Here is a 13,431-nt window from a genome sequence, read left to right as displayed (position 1 = left end):
TCCCGTAGCAGCCTGGGATACATCTCATCAGGCCCTGGTGATTTATGCACCTTTATGCCCGTTAAAACATTTATTACCTCCCCCTCGTTAATCTTAACGTGTTCTAGAACTTCACGTCTCAGTTGAAACCTCCAGTTGCAACTTGTTTCTCCTTAGTGAATGCAGATGAAAAATATTAATTTAAGACCTCACCCACATTCCCTGGCCCCATGCACAGTTTGCCCCTTTGGTCTCTAATGGGCCCCACTCTTTCCCTGGTCATCCTCTTGCTCTTAATATACTTATCCCTTAGGATTTTTCTTAATCTTATCTGCCAATTATATTTCGTGGCCTCTTAATTTCTTTAATAAGCACCCCCCATACACTCTCCATATTTCTGAAGGGCCTTCCTTGTTATAGTATTCTATACCTACCATTTGTTTCCTTTTCTTTTTTGTCAAACCTTTGATGTCCCTTGACATTCAGGATTCCCTGGACTTGCGGCCCTTGCCCTTCGCTCTTAGAGGAACATGTTGGCCCTAAACTCTCACTATTTCTCTTTTAAAAGATTCTCACTTTCCAAATGTCGATTTACCTGCAAGTAACTGCTCCCAATCTATGTTTGCCAGATCCTGTCTAGTGACATTGAAACCAGCCTTCGTCCAATTCAGACATTTAATTTCTGGACTATCCTTATCTCTTTCCATAGTTTGATTCTGAATCCTGAAGGAACCATTTAGTTAGCTTTGTTGAAATATATCATACAGTTCCTCTCCCACTGCAGTACTCATGAATTGAAAGAAAGGCACATTATTAGGGAACCTGCACGGAAGTGGGTCAGGGTTGTGTGTTTAGGCTGATGTTCAGTGGCTGAAAGCACATAATGTAACATGGAAAGGGTAAAGACCATGGAATGAGTATCGGAAAGAGAGACAGAGCAGCAATTTAAATAGGTATGTTTTTTTAGTAAATGGTGAGTGCAGAAAGGACCCGAACGCACACTTTGACACCATTTTCAGACAAAGAATTGGAAAACAAAACCAAGCTTCAGGCAAAGGAACAAAATGAGATTGAACCTCCAGAGACACCAGTTAGCTCCCTGGAAAGAAATGCTGATGGAATATTGAATACAATAGAGGACAACCCACGAGTAACTTTTCTGATTTTAGGTGAAATGATAAAATGTTACGTGGATTTGTTACCATATCAACACTATTTACGCTGCTTTTTGCTTGGGTAGAGAAATCTTATGATTGGTTGACTGCTTATGTTTCTATTTTAAGGCAATACTTGAATCCCGATGCCTGTTCCTTTTTCTGAAGCACATGATATTTAATTATACAGCCTCCACACGTCACTCATGACTTTATCATACTTCAGGCTGCCAAGTGGCAATGGGAGGAAGGGTCACCTCCACATTTCATAACCCCCACGCTCCTCGTCCCCTTGTAAAATCCAGCTGAAAGTGGGGTTTAAAATTATCATTCCGATACATGAAAACTAGTGAAAATTATATTCACCCAGCTTTCTGCAAATCCAGCCTCAGTGAAATTAGCAGGGTAAATGCATGGGGTTATGGGGATAAGGCCCGGGTGGGATTGCTGTCAGTGCAGGCTCGATGGGCCGAATGGCCTCCTTCTGCACTGTAGGGATTTTATGACTCTGTGAACTGAAAATGACATCTGCCACCTTTTTATTGCCTTTATCTCTGGCCTCAGAAGCAAGCCATAGAACCATGATGATGCATCTCAGCTGCCATCTCAGTTGAAGGGTTTTGTGCTCGAGTTTGAGAGAATTTCATTTTATTCCTCAGCATGTTGGCTCTATTGAATCAAATTCTACTGGGTGTCAGTCATGGAGATAATTTCTTCCTTGGACAGGATTTAATCCAGCCTGTCATGGTGGGAAACATGGCAGCCGTGCCCACTGAGACTTTTGGGAGAGGCCGCAAGTCAGTCCGGCAGTGGCGGGAAAACTCTGGACGATTAAGCTGGAGGCGGAAAAAGGCTGATGTGAGAAATTCACCTCCTCACGACAAGAGGTCAACTAGGCTTGACAGCAGTTACGGGGCAGCATGGTGACACAGTGGTCAGCACTGCTTCCTCACAGCGCCAGGGACCCGGGTTCGATTCCCAGCTTGGGTCACTGTCTGTGTGGAGTTTGCTCATTCTCACCATGTCTGCGTGGGTTTCTTCCGGGTGCTCCGGTTTCCTCCCACAGTCTGAAAGACATGCTGGTTAGGTGCATTGGCCATGCTAAATTCTCCCTCAGTGTACCCGAACAGGCGCCAGAGTGTGGCAGCTTGGGGATTTTCACAGTAACTTCATTGCAGTGTTAATGAAAGCCAATATAATAAATAAACTAAACTAAATCTCTGAGCCCACTGGAATTTATGATGGCTCATGGATTAAATGTGAGCTGCACGACTTTCTTCTGATCCCAAAGACTGGCCAGTGAATCTTGTCAAATTTGCCAGTGTCCTGGCAGAGGTAGGGGATTGGGTGCCTCATTGTCAGGTACTCTATTTGAGGAACCTGGCATCAGCAAGGAAGGGTGTGGGGGGCGGGTTTTGGTGCACACACCGCTGCCCTTGCTTCTGAACCCTATCCATCCCTCTCCAGCATCCCCATCCCAACCCCAGTCACTCCTGTCTAAGGATCTAACAATGACCCTGGTAAAGTCCTTGGAATAATACTGACAGCAGCCAATAGATAGCGGCGGCAAACCTCTGAAGTTTGCCAAGGGTGGAATTTCCACCCCACCGGGGCCCTAAATCCTGTGGAAGGTATGCTGTTGATCAGTTAAGTGCCTGACAGGTTCTTCATTTGTTTGCTCCAGGGATGTGGTGCAGTTTTGCCAGCGGTTCTCTAACTGGTGGGTGAGACCTGATCACCCACATCGAATCCAACCCCTTATCTTTTAACAGATTCATAAAGCCTGAAGTCTAACATGTGTGAGAATTAACTTAATTGATTCTTGTTTCAATATACATGTGACAATAATACATCAAATCAAATCAAATCAGAAATATTCACCTCAAAGCTTCACGCAGAATAGTACGCATTTCGCCTGTCCACTAAAACCACTGTGGGCAGCATGGTGGCACAGTGGTTAGCACTGCTGCCTCAGGACGCCAGGGACCCAGGTTCAATTCTGGCCTCGGGTCACTGTCTGTGTGGAGTTTGCACATTCTTCCCCGTGTCTGCGTGGGTTTCCTCTGAATGCTCTGGTTTCCTCCTACATTCCATAGATGTGCAGGTTAGGTTGATTGACCATGATAAATTGCCCCTTATGTCAGGGGAGTAGCAGGGTAGATACTTAAGGTTGTGGGGATGGGGCCTTGGGTGGGAATGTTGTCAGTGCAGCCTCGATGGGCCGAATTGCCTCCTTCTATACTGTAGGGATGCTATTCTATTCTATGATCTGTGTAGGAGGCTTTTAGAGGAAGTTGAGAGCATGACTTAACCAAATCTGTTCCCATCTCTCAGTCTTGAAGATAGATAAAACTTCTACAGAGGGAAAATGTTGTATCTTTTTTATACCACAGTCTTTAATTGCCTAGTTCCTGCTAGATTCATTACTATTGGGTGCCTAATGACCCTTAGTTCTTCAAACAGATTACTAGCCAGCGATGAGAGGTCCCTCAGGATACCTTTACTTCCCTTCGAGTCATAGATTTAGTTATGCTGACCTTTGAAGTTGTGCTTTGTAGGAAAAGGAACCCATTCCTCGATATTGCAATAATCTCTCTTATTGCTCCGAGCAAAAGCCTGCTTTTTAGAAGCCTAACCTGACAACATTAACAGCTCTCCAATGTTAACGGCTTCATTGAGGGGGGGAAAGACGGAACTTGGGAAAACAGTGTTTAAACCAATTCTGCTATATTAGCTGCACTGTCTTGGTTCTGTATTAGAATAAGTAAAAATATATTTATGTTGCATCAATTGTGAACCTTCCTTTTTCTGGTCTGCTGGCAGCAATGGAAGAACTAGATGGTGATGAGATTAGGATATCGTCAAGAGGAAGATATGCTGAGAGAGATATCGTTCAGGTAAGACATCAAAGAGCCTGGTATAGAAATGCACAATTCAATGATTACATGACGTTTTGTTCAAATATGCCACAATAATGCAAATGTCAGTTTTTGTTTGAAAGCCATTGCAATAATTCTCCATTTCCTCACTGTGCATGCATTGTTTTAATTGTATATTATATTCATATTAGAGACAACAATAGAGCATAATATTGGATGTTTCACTAAAAACAAATTCTCTCCATTCCTCCACATTTTTCCAGGTTTTTTTTTCCTTGACTGTAACTCTCTGAGATTCTGCTGAGGTGAACAGTTCATGGGCCGGCACTCTGAATTGGGTGTCTCTGAGGAGGGCAAAGGCTTTTCCAGTCCATTGTCTGGGGTGGGACCCATTACTTTTCATAGAATCATAGAAATCATAGAAACCCTACAGTGCAGAAGGAGGCCATTCGGCCCATCGAGTCTGCACCGACCACAATCCCACTCAGGCCCTACCCCCACATATTTTACCCACTAATCCCTCTAACCTACACATCCCAGGACTCTAAGGGGCAATCGTTTAACCTGGCCAATCAATCTAACCCGCACATCTTTGGACTGTGGGAGGAAACCGGAGCACCCGGAGGAAACCCACGCAGACACGAGGAGAATGTGCAAACTCCACACAGACATTGACCCGAGCCGGGAATCGAACCCGGGACCCTGGAGCTGTGAAGCAGCAGTGCTAACCACTGTGCTACCGTGCCGCCCTTTTATGTGACTAACTCTGGGTGGGATTCTGGCGGTTAAGAAGAAGCCAAAGTAAATGTCCCAAAATTTCAGGGACTATGGTCACCAAGTTTGAGTGGCACAGTGGTTAGCACTGCTGCCTCACAGCACCAGGGACCCGGGTTCAATCCTGGCCTCGGGTCACTGTCTGTGCACAGTTCTCCCTGTGACTGTGTGGGTTTCCTCCGGGTACTCTGGTTTCCTCCCATATTCCAAAGATCGGTTAGGTTGATTGGCCATGTTAAATTGCCCCTTAGTGTCAGAGGAATTAGTAGGCTAAATATGTGGGGTTACGGGGATGGAGCCTGGGTGGGATTGTTGTTGGTGCAGGCTCAAAGGGCCAAATGGCTTCCTTCTGCACTGTAAGGGCTCCATGAAGTTGGCACGGACCCAACCATTCCCACCAATAGTCTCGGGGTGGGAAGAATGCTTGTGCAAAGGATTGTGGTCTAATGTTCTGAAGATTTCAGATTGTTTTAGAGCAATTATATAACCCTTTCCTGACCCAAAAAGTTCATTGGAGACAATGTCCAGTGCCTTGGCAGATGCAATTATGGCATAAGTGACACATTCACTAGGCCAGAGCAACATCAAGATGCTGGGGGTGTGGGGTGGGGCAGAGGTGCGGAGGAGGTAAGGGTAAGCCAACTTGCCTGAATCTAAGGCACAGTCTAATTACATAGATGCTGAATCTTTCATAACTTGTTTTTGTTTTATTCTTGCTGTAATTCATTATTCAATAGTAGCATTATAATCAAATAATATTGAATCATGTGTAGAAATTCCCCTTGATATGAATTACATTTTCATTTGGCAGTTAATTATTAATGGGCCAGTATTTCGACTCGTCCAAATGAGAAACGTTATACTTCACTGAGTTAAGAGAATATTGTAGTATCAATATTCAATGAATACACTGACAGATGCAGCAGATATTTGCCCCATAATTGGAATAACATTAGATTCAGAGCAACAGCCTTAACCCTTAAAAGGCCTGTTGCTAACTAAAAAGATTAACAGCATTCAGAGTCCAGGGCCAATTAAGCAGATGGGTTAGAAATGACATAGACTTAATGTAGATAAATACGGGGCTTTCACAGTGGTACAGGAAACATCAAAATTGTATAGGACAAAGGGACATTTATTAAAAAAAGACAACAAAAAGGATTTGGGTAAGATTATTCAGCTTTTCATTGAAAAATCTGCACAGATGAAGTTGTTGTTAACAAATCTGTCCCTATATGTCAAAGGAATTTTACGACATGCAGGAGACATTTTCACCGTGTATAAATCACCGATGGGACCATTTGTGGAATGGAACTTTCCATTTTCTCCCTGCCGTTTCTTGAAGTTTTCAGCAGAACACGAACATGTTATTCAAAGACGGTGGCAAAAGTAGTTCTCGGATTTAGAACTCAAGTCTGTCGATGGGATTTTCTGTATTTTGTATTATTTGTCTTGATTTGATTTTTACAGCTTGATTCCTACTAAATTGTTGATCACCCAACATCCCTTACAGCTCCCTAAGCCAGCTGGTATTGTAAATGCTTCCATCTAATGGGGGTAGGGGTCGCAGGTGTCTGTTTTGAGGAGAGGGATGAATGGTGGTTATTCTGGAAAGGAAATCGGGCCCAAGAGATGCCATAGAACAATGTCATAGAATCCTTACAGTGCAGAAAGAGGCCATTCGGCCCATCGAGCCTGCACCGACAACAATCCCACCCGGACCCTATTCCCGTAACCCCACGTATTTCCCCTGCTAAATCTCCCTGACACGAAGGGACAATTTAGCATGGCCAATCAACCTAACCCGCAAACCTTTGGAATGTGGGAAGGAACCAGAGCATCCAGAGGAAACCCATGCAAACGCGGGGAGAAGGTGCAAACTCCACAAAGGCAGTCATTCCAAGGCTGGAATTGAACCTGCATTCCTGGTGCTGCGAGGCAGCAGTGCTAACCACTGTGCCACCGTGCCGCCCCATCAAATTGCCATCAAATCTTGAAGAGGAGCTTGAAGCTGGAGCTTTTGGCCCAGAGATAGGGAAGCTACCATGTTGGCTGCAACGATTGATACATTTCAGTGTAAATATCCTTTCTGAATCACAGATGTCTCACACACTGTTCCTCACTGAAGCTTGGGTAGGAAAATTGCTTCCTTGGCTGATACAGCCCTTGCTGAGTGCCTTTCTCCTTCTTCCTCCAACGCCATCCTCTAGCAACTTGCCCTGCTCTCCATGCCCTCTGTTCATACTTCCAGCTAAGCTGTATTCCAAGGGACAACCCTACTACTACTCACATGTATCTGAACAAATGATTGGTGTCAGGAACAACCCCTTCAGCATCTACCACACAACTCAGAGTAGAGCTGAGCAACTTTCAAGAACTCCAGAGAGCACCAAACACTTCAATAATCATAACAGCAGTCAATAAAAATTAATCAGCAATCAGCCCAAAAGTACTGATGATCCCTTTGAAATGCACTGATGGGGAGGTCCTTCCTGCTGTCAGACATGCGTTCAACCAATTAGTTAGAGCACTGAGCTCCAAAGTTGCAGTGATGATATCAAAACTGCAATATCACAATCTGTTGACATTCATCTAAGTGACAGTCACTTCATGTGTGCTAATGCTGTCACCAAGACGGAACCTGGTGTAACTTTCACCTGGAGCTGAATTTTCAATGCACTTGGGGGTGAATGGATTAAAGTTTGCAAATCTGGAAGATGTGTCTGGATCCCCACATCTCTGGCACACACTCCGAATATGAAATGAGATTGTGGGGAGGGAGTTAGGAATGCACTTATCGGCAATTACTGACCTGTTAGGCTCCTTGAAGAGCTCGTGAATGGATCGCCGAAGATGTGGCTGCTTGTAATATTTAGTCAGCAAATCAACAAATCCACATGGTGCGCATTAGCACGGTTAGATTAGCCTGCAAGTTGCAGGCCCCATCATGGCTGCTGTTTAGCTTTGCTGCTTGTGCTCTGCAGGCAGCTCTGGCCTTAAGGAAATGCTCGGTGCCGTTAATGCAGCGCAGAATCATAGAGTCCTACAGTGCAGAAGGAGGCCATTCAGCCCATCGAGTCTGCACCGACCACAATCCCACCCAGGCTTATCCCCATAACCCCATGCATCTACCCCAGCTAGTCCCCCTGACACTAAGGGGCAATTTAGCATGGCCAATCCACCTAGCCCTCACATCTTTGGACTGTGGGGGGAAACGGGAGCACCCGGAGGAAACCCACGCAGACACAGAGAACGTGCAAACTCTGCACAGACAGTCATCCAAGCCGGGAATCAAACCCTGGTCCCCGGAACTGTGAGGCAGCAGTGCTAACCACTGTGCTACTGTACCATGCCGTGGTGAGCTTGCCTCCAGCTCAATTTGGGTATTTACATTTCAGGATTGCATTGCATGAATGATGCAGATACAGCGAAAGAGCAACACCTGAAAAGTATCTAGAAGTTGGCTTTCCCAAAGCACTTTACAGCCAATGAAGAACTTACTTTACATGTAGTCACATATATAGAGATACTTATAATGTGAAATATGATTGCCATAGATCTGCCACATAGGCCACACTGGAACTGTATGAGGGTTTTTGCTGAAATGTTAACCACGTGGATTGATGGTCTGTGCTGTCTGTAGATTGAAGACCAGTGTAAAAATCAATAGAAAATCACTGGACATCAGCAGGACAGCAGAATGTAGAGAGGCATTTATTTTTAAAGCAGTCATTTATGTGATTTGTTGCAATACCAAATGAGGATTTGTTATTCTCAACCAAAATAGATGATGAACATCTCAAGTTAAATTCATCACATAACTCACAGATCACTTCTTTCTAATGATTGTTCATTGATCAATTCAACTTGTGGTGGGTTTCAAATTGAAGCAACATGTAGAAGATATTGTTTCACCACCACCCACCCCCACCAAGCCCAGCAGCAATCATGAAGTGCCAAGCTGAAGCAGACGTGAGCAAGGGGACCACCTGAAATTGGCCCTCTTGCCTTGGCAGCACACAACTTGTGTCCTTGGAAATGCCAGTTGTGCCCCAATAGGGAGAGCACTAGTTGCAAAGGAGATTAAGATTGACCAATAAGGTCCCTGTAGCCAGGTCTGCAGTCAGTCTGGAGTGTGTGGATTCAGATTAGAGTGAGAGGTGGTGAGCAATAGTTGCCAGCAGTCCATAGTATCGTGTCGAGTACATTTTTTACATACGACAGGCTGTCATTTGCCTGAGAAAACTGCTCATAACTTTCATGGCACGTTCCGCAGTCAGTTGCAATCCAATATCTGAAAGGGATCAGGGATAAGCATTAGACCATTTATTTACTTGGACAATAGCCCAATCCAAATGGCACAAGATGCTGAATGAGCATGTGCACACTGCAGGCCATATCGGACCCTTCAGAGTCCAATTTTACCTGGTTACATTTCTAAGCTTACTCGTTCTAATGCGTGTTTTTAAAATCTCGTTGCCTAAGAAAACCAGTTGTTGGTGTTTTGCGATCAGCTTTGTCATGGTGATGTTGCATCTGTGCCATGATAAATTTTATTTATATTGACAATAGCCAAAGAGTAAATTATGTGAAATGATAATACTGCTGAATAGAATGTTTCTTGATCAAAATATTACAGATTTGAATGTGTAATGAATTTTGTTCTTGGGGCACTTAACGTAACCTAAGGAAAAGATCTTTTGATTTTTCTAGCTAGAATGTGTTGTGAGGATCATTCACTTTTCAGATATCAATCATCGGAAAAATTGCTTGTCGGATGTAACTTCTAAAGCCTTTAACATTTTTCAGTAAGTTTGTGTTACTCTCTTGTATTTTTAAATGACAATTATTTGGAATTAAACCTGTGTTTTTCAGTTTGTGCCTTTCCGAGACTACGTCGACAGGACTGGAAACCATGTGCTGAGCATGGCCCGACTTGCAAAGGATGTCTTAGCTGAGATTCCAGAGCAGTTTCTCTCCTATATGAAATCAAGAGGAATTAAGCCTTCCCCTGCTCCACCTCCGTATACTCCTCCAGGTTACCCTTTGCAGACGCAGCTTTAACAGAGGGTGACTCCAACATTCCCACTTCTCACTGTTGACCTGAACCATTTGGAGTGGCCGATCCAACTGTTTTTCTCAATCAGGTTGCACTACGAAGACTTATGGATGTTGTCAGCTCGCCACTCAGAACGAATCCAAGAGTTTCTGCTGGACTGTAGATTGCGTGATGTCAAGGATACTGTTTGTCAGGCAAATGCTGCATGAAGAAAACAATTAATGCTTCTCCGGGGAAGAGAACGTCTGTGTCCCCTGAATCATTGCCTTTGGAACGGCGGAAATTGTGGACTTTGCTGAAGAAAAATGATGTTTTTTTAAAAAATAGTTATGACGGGAATGGAGAAAGTTTGCTTGAAAATTAATGGAGTTGAAGTCGTCAGCAATTGTAAATAATTGAGAATGTGCAGTTCCTTTTTCTTTGAATGTTTACATGTTAATTCTTTTTACAATGAAATCATTTTTATAAACATGTACTTCCTGTAAACAGTTTAAAATATTGAAATAATTGTGATTTGCCAGTTTGTTGCACCTCTATTTGTCGATCCTGAGAAACTCAGATGACGGGGCCTAGCTGTTCCAGTACACCAGTGATTCTCAAACTCTGGGGCACGTGATCCGGCAGGGGATTTGGAAATGATTCCCAATCTACCACTGCTTCCTAATGATCACTACTTGACACATGGCAATTGAAACTCCCCAATCTGCAATCATCTCCCAACCAACTCTCAATTGGGCTCTGACGAAGGGTCATCCAGACTCGAAACGTTGGCTCTATTCTCTCACCACAGATGCTGTCAAACCTTTTGAGATTTTCCAACATTTTCTGTTTTTGTCTCAATTTGTCATCCTTATCATCCCCTCATGTGACAGTGCAAATACTTCAATCTGAAAACAAAATAGAAAATGAGAAAGAAAACCAAGGAATGACTGGAAAAATAGGAAGAATGTCTGATCCATTACTTTTTAGGGAGCAACAAGCTGATTGGTTGATTGGCCATGCTAAAATTGCCCCTTAGTGTCCTGGGATGTGTAGATTAGAGGGATTAGTGGGTAAAATATGTAGGGATATGGGGTAGGGCCTGGGTGGGATTGTGGACGGTGCAGACTCGATGGGCCGAATGGCCTCTTTCTGTACTGTAGGGTTTCTATGATTTCTATGATGAAGCTAAGGACTGTTTGAATGGGAAAAGTCCTGGAAAAGTTTGAGAACCACTGCACTACACCATGCCAATAGTGTGTAAGCCTGTATCTACCAGGTGAATGTGCCAGGAATCTAACTGCACAGACAGTGATCTTGTGCTCATGCTCTGTTTAATAAGCTGTCCATTAATTTGTAATACGCTTGTTTAAACCTTACAGCACGTGCCCCTAGCTGCATGTACAGTTTTTGGAAGAGAAATACACTCTTTTGTGAGCAGAGTGCTAGATTAAATTTAGTACAAAAATGGCCTTAAATTCTCAGCAAATACTAAAATGACTTTTTTGCATTACGCCTTTCGATATTGAAAAATGTGACGTTTTGGAAACCTTTTTTGTGCCAACATGGTAGTCGCTTTTTAATTTTTCCGCTGGTTGTGGAAACTTACTGCTTAGTTTATTTACTATTTTGCATTTGTACGGAAATTTTGAACATTATAGTTTCAATAACAAACAAACACAAAAAAATCATAGGGTGGATTTGCAGGCCGATGACAGAATAAATGTGGCAAAAACTTGTTCTGTAACTGTAAATCACTTACTGGAAAAATCTTTTATAAAATGGGATAACTACATTTCTTAATATATATGTGCATCGGGCAAACTGAAACCTAATACGTTTAGGACCAAAAAAAGGTCCAAATTACTTTGAAAAGTAAGAAATATGAGAAGATGAAAGTTGTGTTCTCATAAGGCTTAAATGTTTGTTGGATTTTGTATTCTTCTCACTCTCACTAGATTACATTTGTGCCACTTGTAGTGGGCCAAAACCCTTTTTGTAATGTTAAAAGAATTGTATTTTTTTTAAATTAGATTTAACTGTGATACAAACCTTTTATGCTCAACTTCACAGGGGAAGGTTGGGACCAAGTACGCTTCACCACAATGAGCATTCATTAAAGTGGAATTGCTTTGTGACATTTTACAGCCTGTTGCAATAATTGGCAGCTTTGAAGGTACAATGGCTCCATTTCACTAGTTGGTGCGTTTTGCCAACAAAAGGAAAATCAGAGCAAGTAAAGAGGAGGCAGTGGTGTAGTGGTATTGTCGCTTGACTAGTAATCCAGAGATCCAGGGTAATGCATTGGGGACCTGGTTTCAAATCCCACCACGGCAGATGGTGAAATTTGAATTCAATAAAAATCTGGAATTAAAAGTCTAATGATGACCATGAAACCATTGTCGATTGTTGTAAAAACCCATCTGGTCCACTAATGTCCTTTAGGGAAGGAAATCTGCCACCCTTATTTGGCCTGCCCTATGTGTTACTCCAGACCCCACAGCAATGTCGTTGACTCTTAAATGCCCTCAGGGATGGGCAATAAATGCTGGCCTAGCCAGCGATGCCCATATCCCACGAATGAAAGGAGAAATACGGATTACATTGTCCACTTCCTCCCCCTCAAAAAGGAAAAAATGTGGGGGAAACAAAAACCTTATGTTTTGCTGGCTGTCAAACTCACTTGTGTAAATTCAACACTCTACACAATAATGGATAGCCCTAGCTGTCACCTTACTGCCATGGTACACATCTGGGGTAATACATTACACATTTTGAAAATAAACCACAACCTTTCTACTCTTCTTATCAACCCACCTTTGATGCAGTTGTGAAATTGGGTCTGCTAATTTGGCTGGGATTATGTTACTCTGATTTGTGTTACTGCAAACAGTTTTTCTTAAACACATATTTTAGATTCATTTTATCCTTCATAATCATAAATCTTTGTAAGCAAATGGGATTTCAGTAATAGTTCTGAAATTAACAATTATGTTTATCTTTATGTTTCTAAAAATTACTATTTGAAAAGTTTTAAGAAGTTAGTGTCCTATTGACAGTGGCTAATTTATGTTAAAGAGGCATGTACAGATTCAAATCTTGTAATTAAGTACAGTTTGGGTAGTCTTGTTGAATAGTGATTTTCGGAATCTATTGTGCTCTGAATGTTTAACACCAAATATATTGCTATATACTTTTTACACACTATCGTACAGACTGTTTTCATGAAATCTTATATTGTCTATCTGCAGAAGTATTACATACTTTTAACACTGAGTAAAAAAAAACTAAATTAAATACTGTTGATATTTTACTTTTTTTTTTACATTCTTAGATGTAAATAGTCCATTGGCACTAATGGATTTGCACATTGGTTCTCTTAATGAATGCTGAAACACAATAATCATACAAGCTTCTTTTAAGTCTCGCTCCCTTGAGTGTACAAACAGTGTAACACAGCATCATCTCAAGGATGTGTGAGGAATATATGATACAATTTCATTCTATGTCTGATGAATATGACAGCTGGATGATTGTTAAACACTGAAGTTATATTTCAGAGGTTGGCCAAATTATTATGATAACATATTTAAGAACATTTAAAGGC

General features: G+C 42.4%; 1 protein-coding gene across 2 annotated transcripts in view; it reads left to right on the top strand.

Annotated features, from left to right (window-relative positions):
* Positions 1 to 13,102, top strand: part of LOC144507907 (copine-8) — a 377,739-nt gene extending 364,637 nt beyond the window's left edge. Inside the window, exons 19-20 of one of the 2 annotated variants that reach the window (XM_078235393.1) lie at positions 3,957 to 4,030; positions 9,662 to 13,102. In XM_078235393.1, the coding sequence (XP_078091519.1) occupies positions 3,957 to 4,030; positions 9,662 to 9,850 (263 nt within the window). In that variant the 3' untranslated portion in view covers positions 9,851 to 13,102. The remainder of the gene's footprint in view (positions 1 to 3,956; positions 4,031 to 9,661) is intronic. The other variant, XM_078235392.1, reaches the window with a different exon arrangement.
* The last annotated feature ends 329 nt before the right edge of the window (positions 13,103 to 13,431 follow it).

Source organism: Mustelus asterias, chromosome 19 (assembly GCF_964213995.1).
Source record: "Mustelus asterias chromosome 19, sMusAst1.hap1.1, whole genome shotgun sequence".
Lineage (NCBI taxonomy): Eukaryota > Metazoa > Chordata > Chondrichthyes > Carcharhiniformes > Triakidae > Mustelus > Mustelus asterias.
This window is presented reverse-complemented; position numbering and strand designations above follow the sequence as displayed.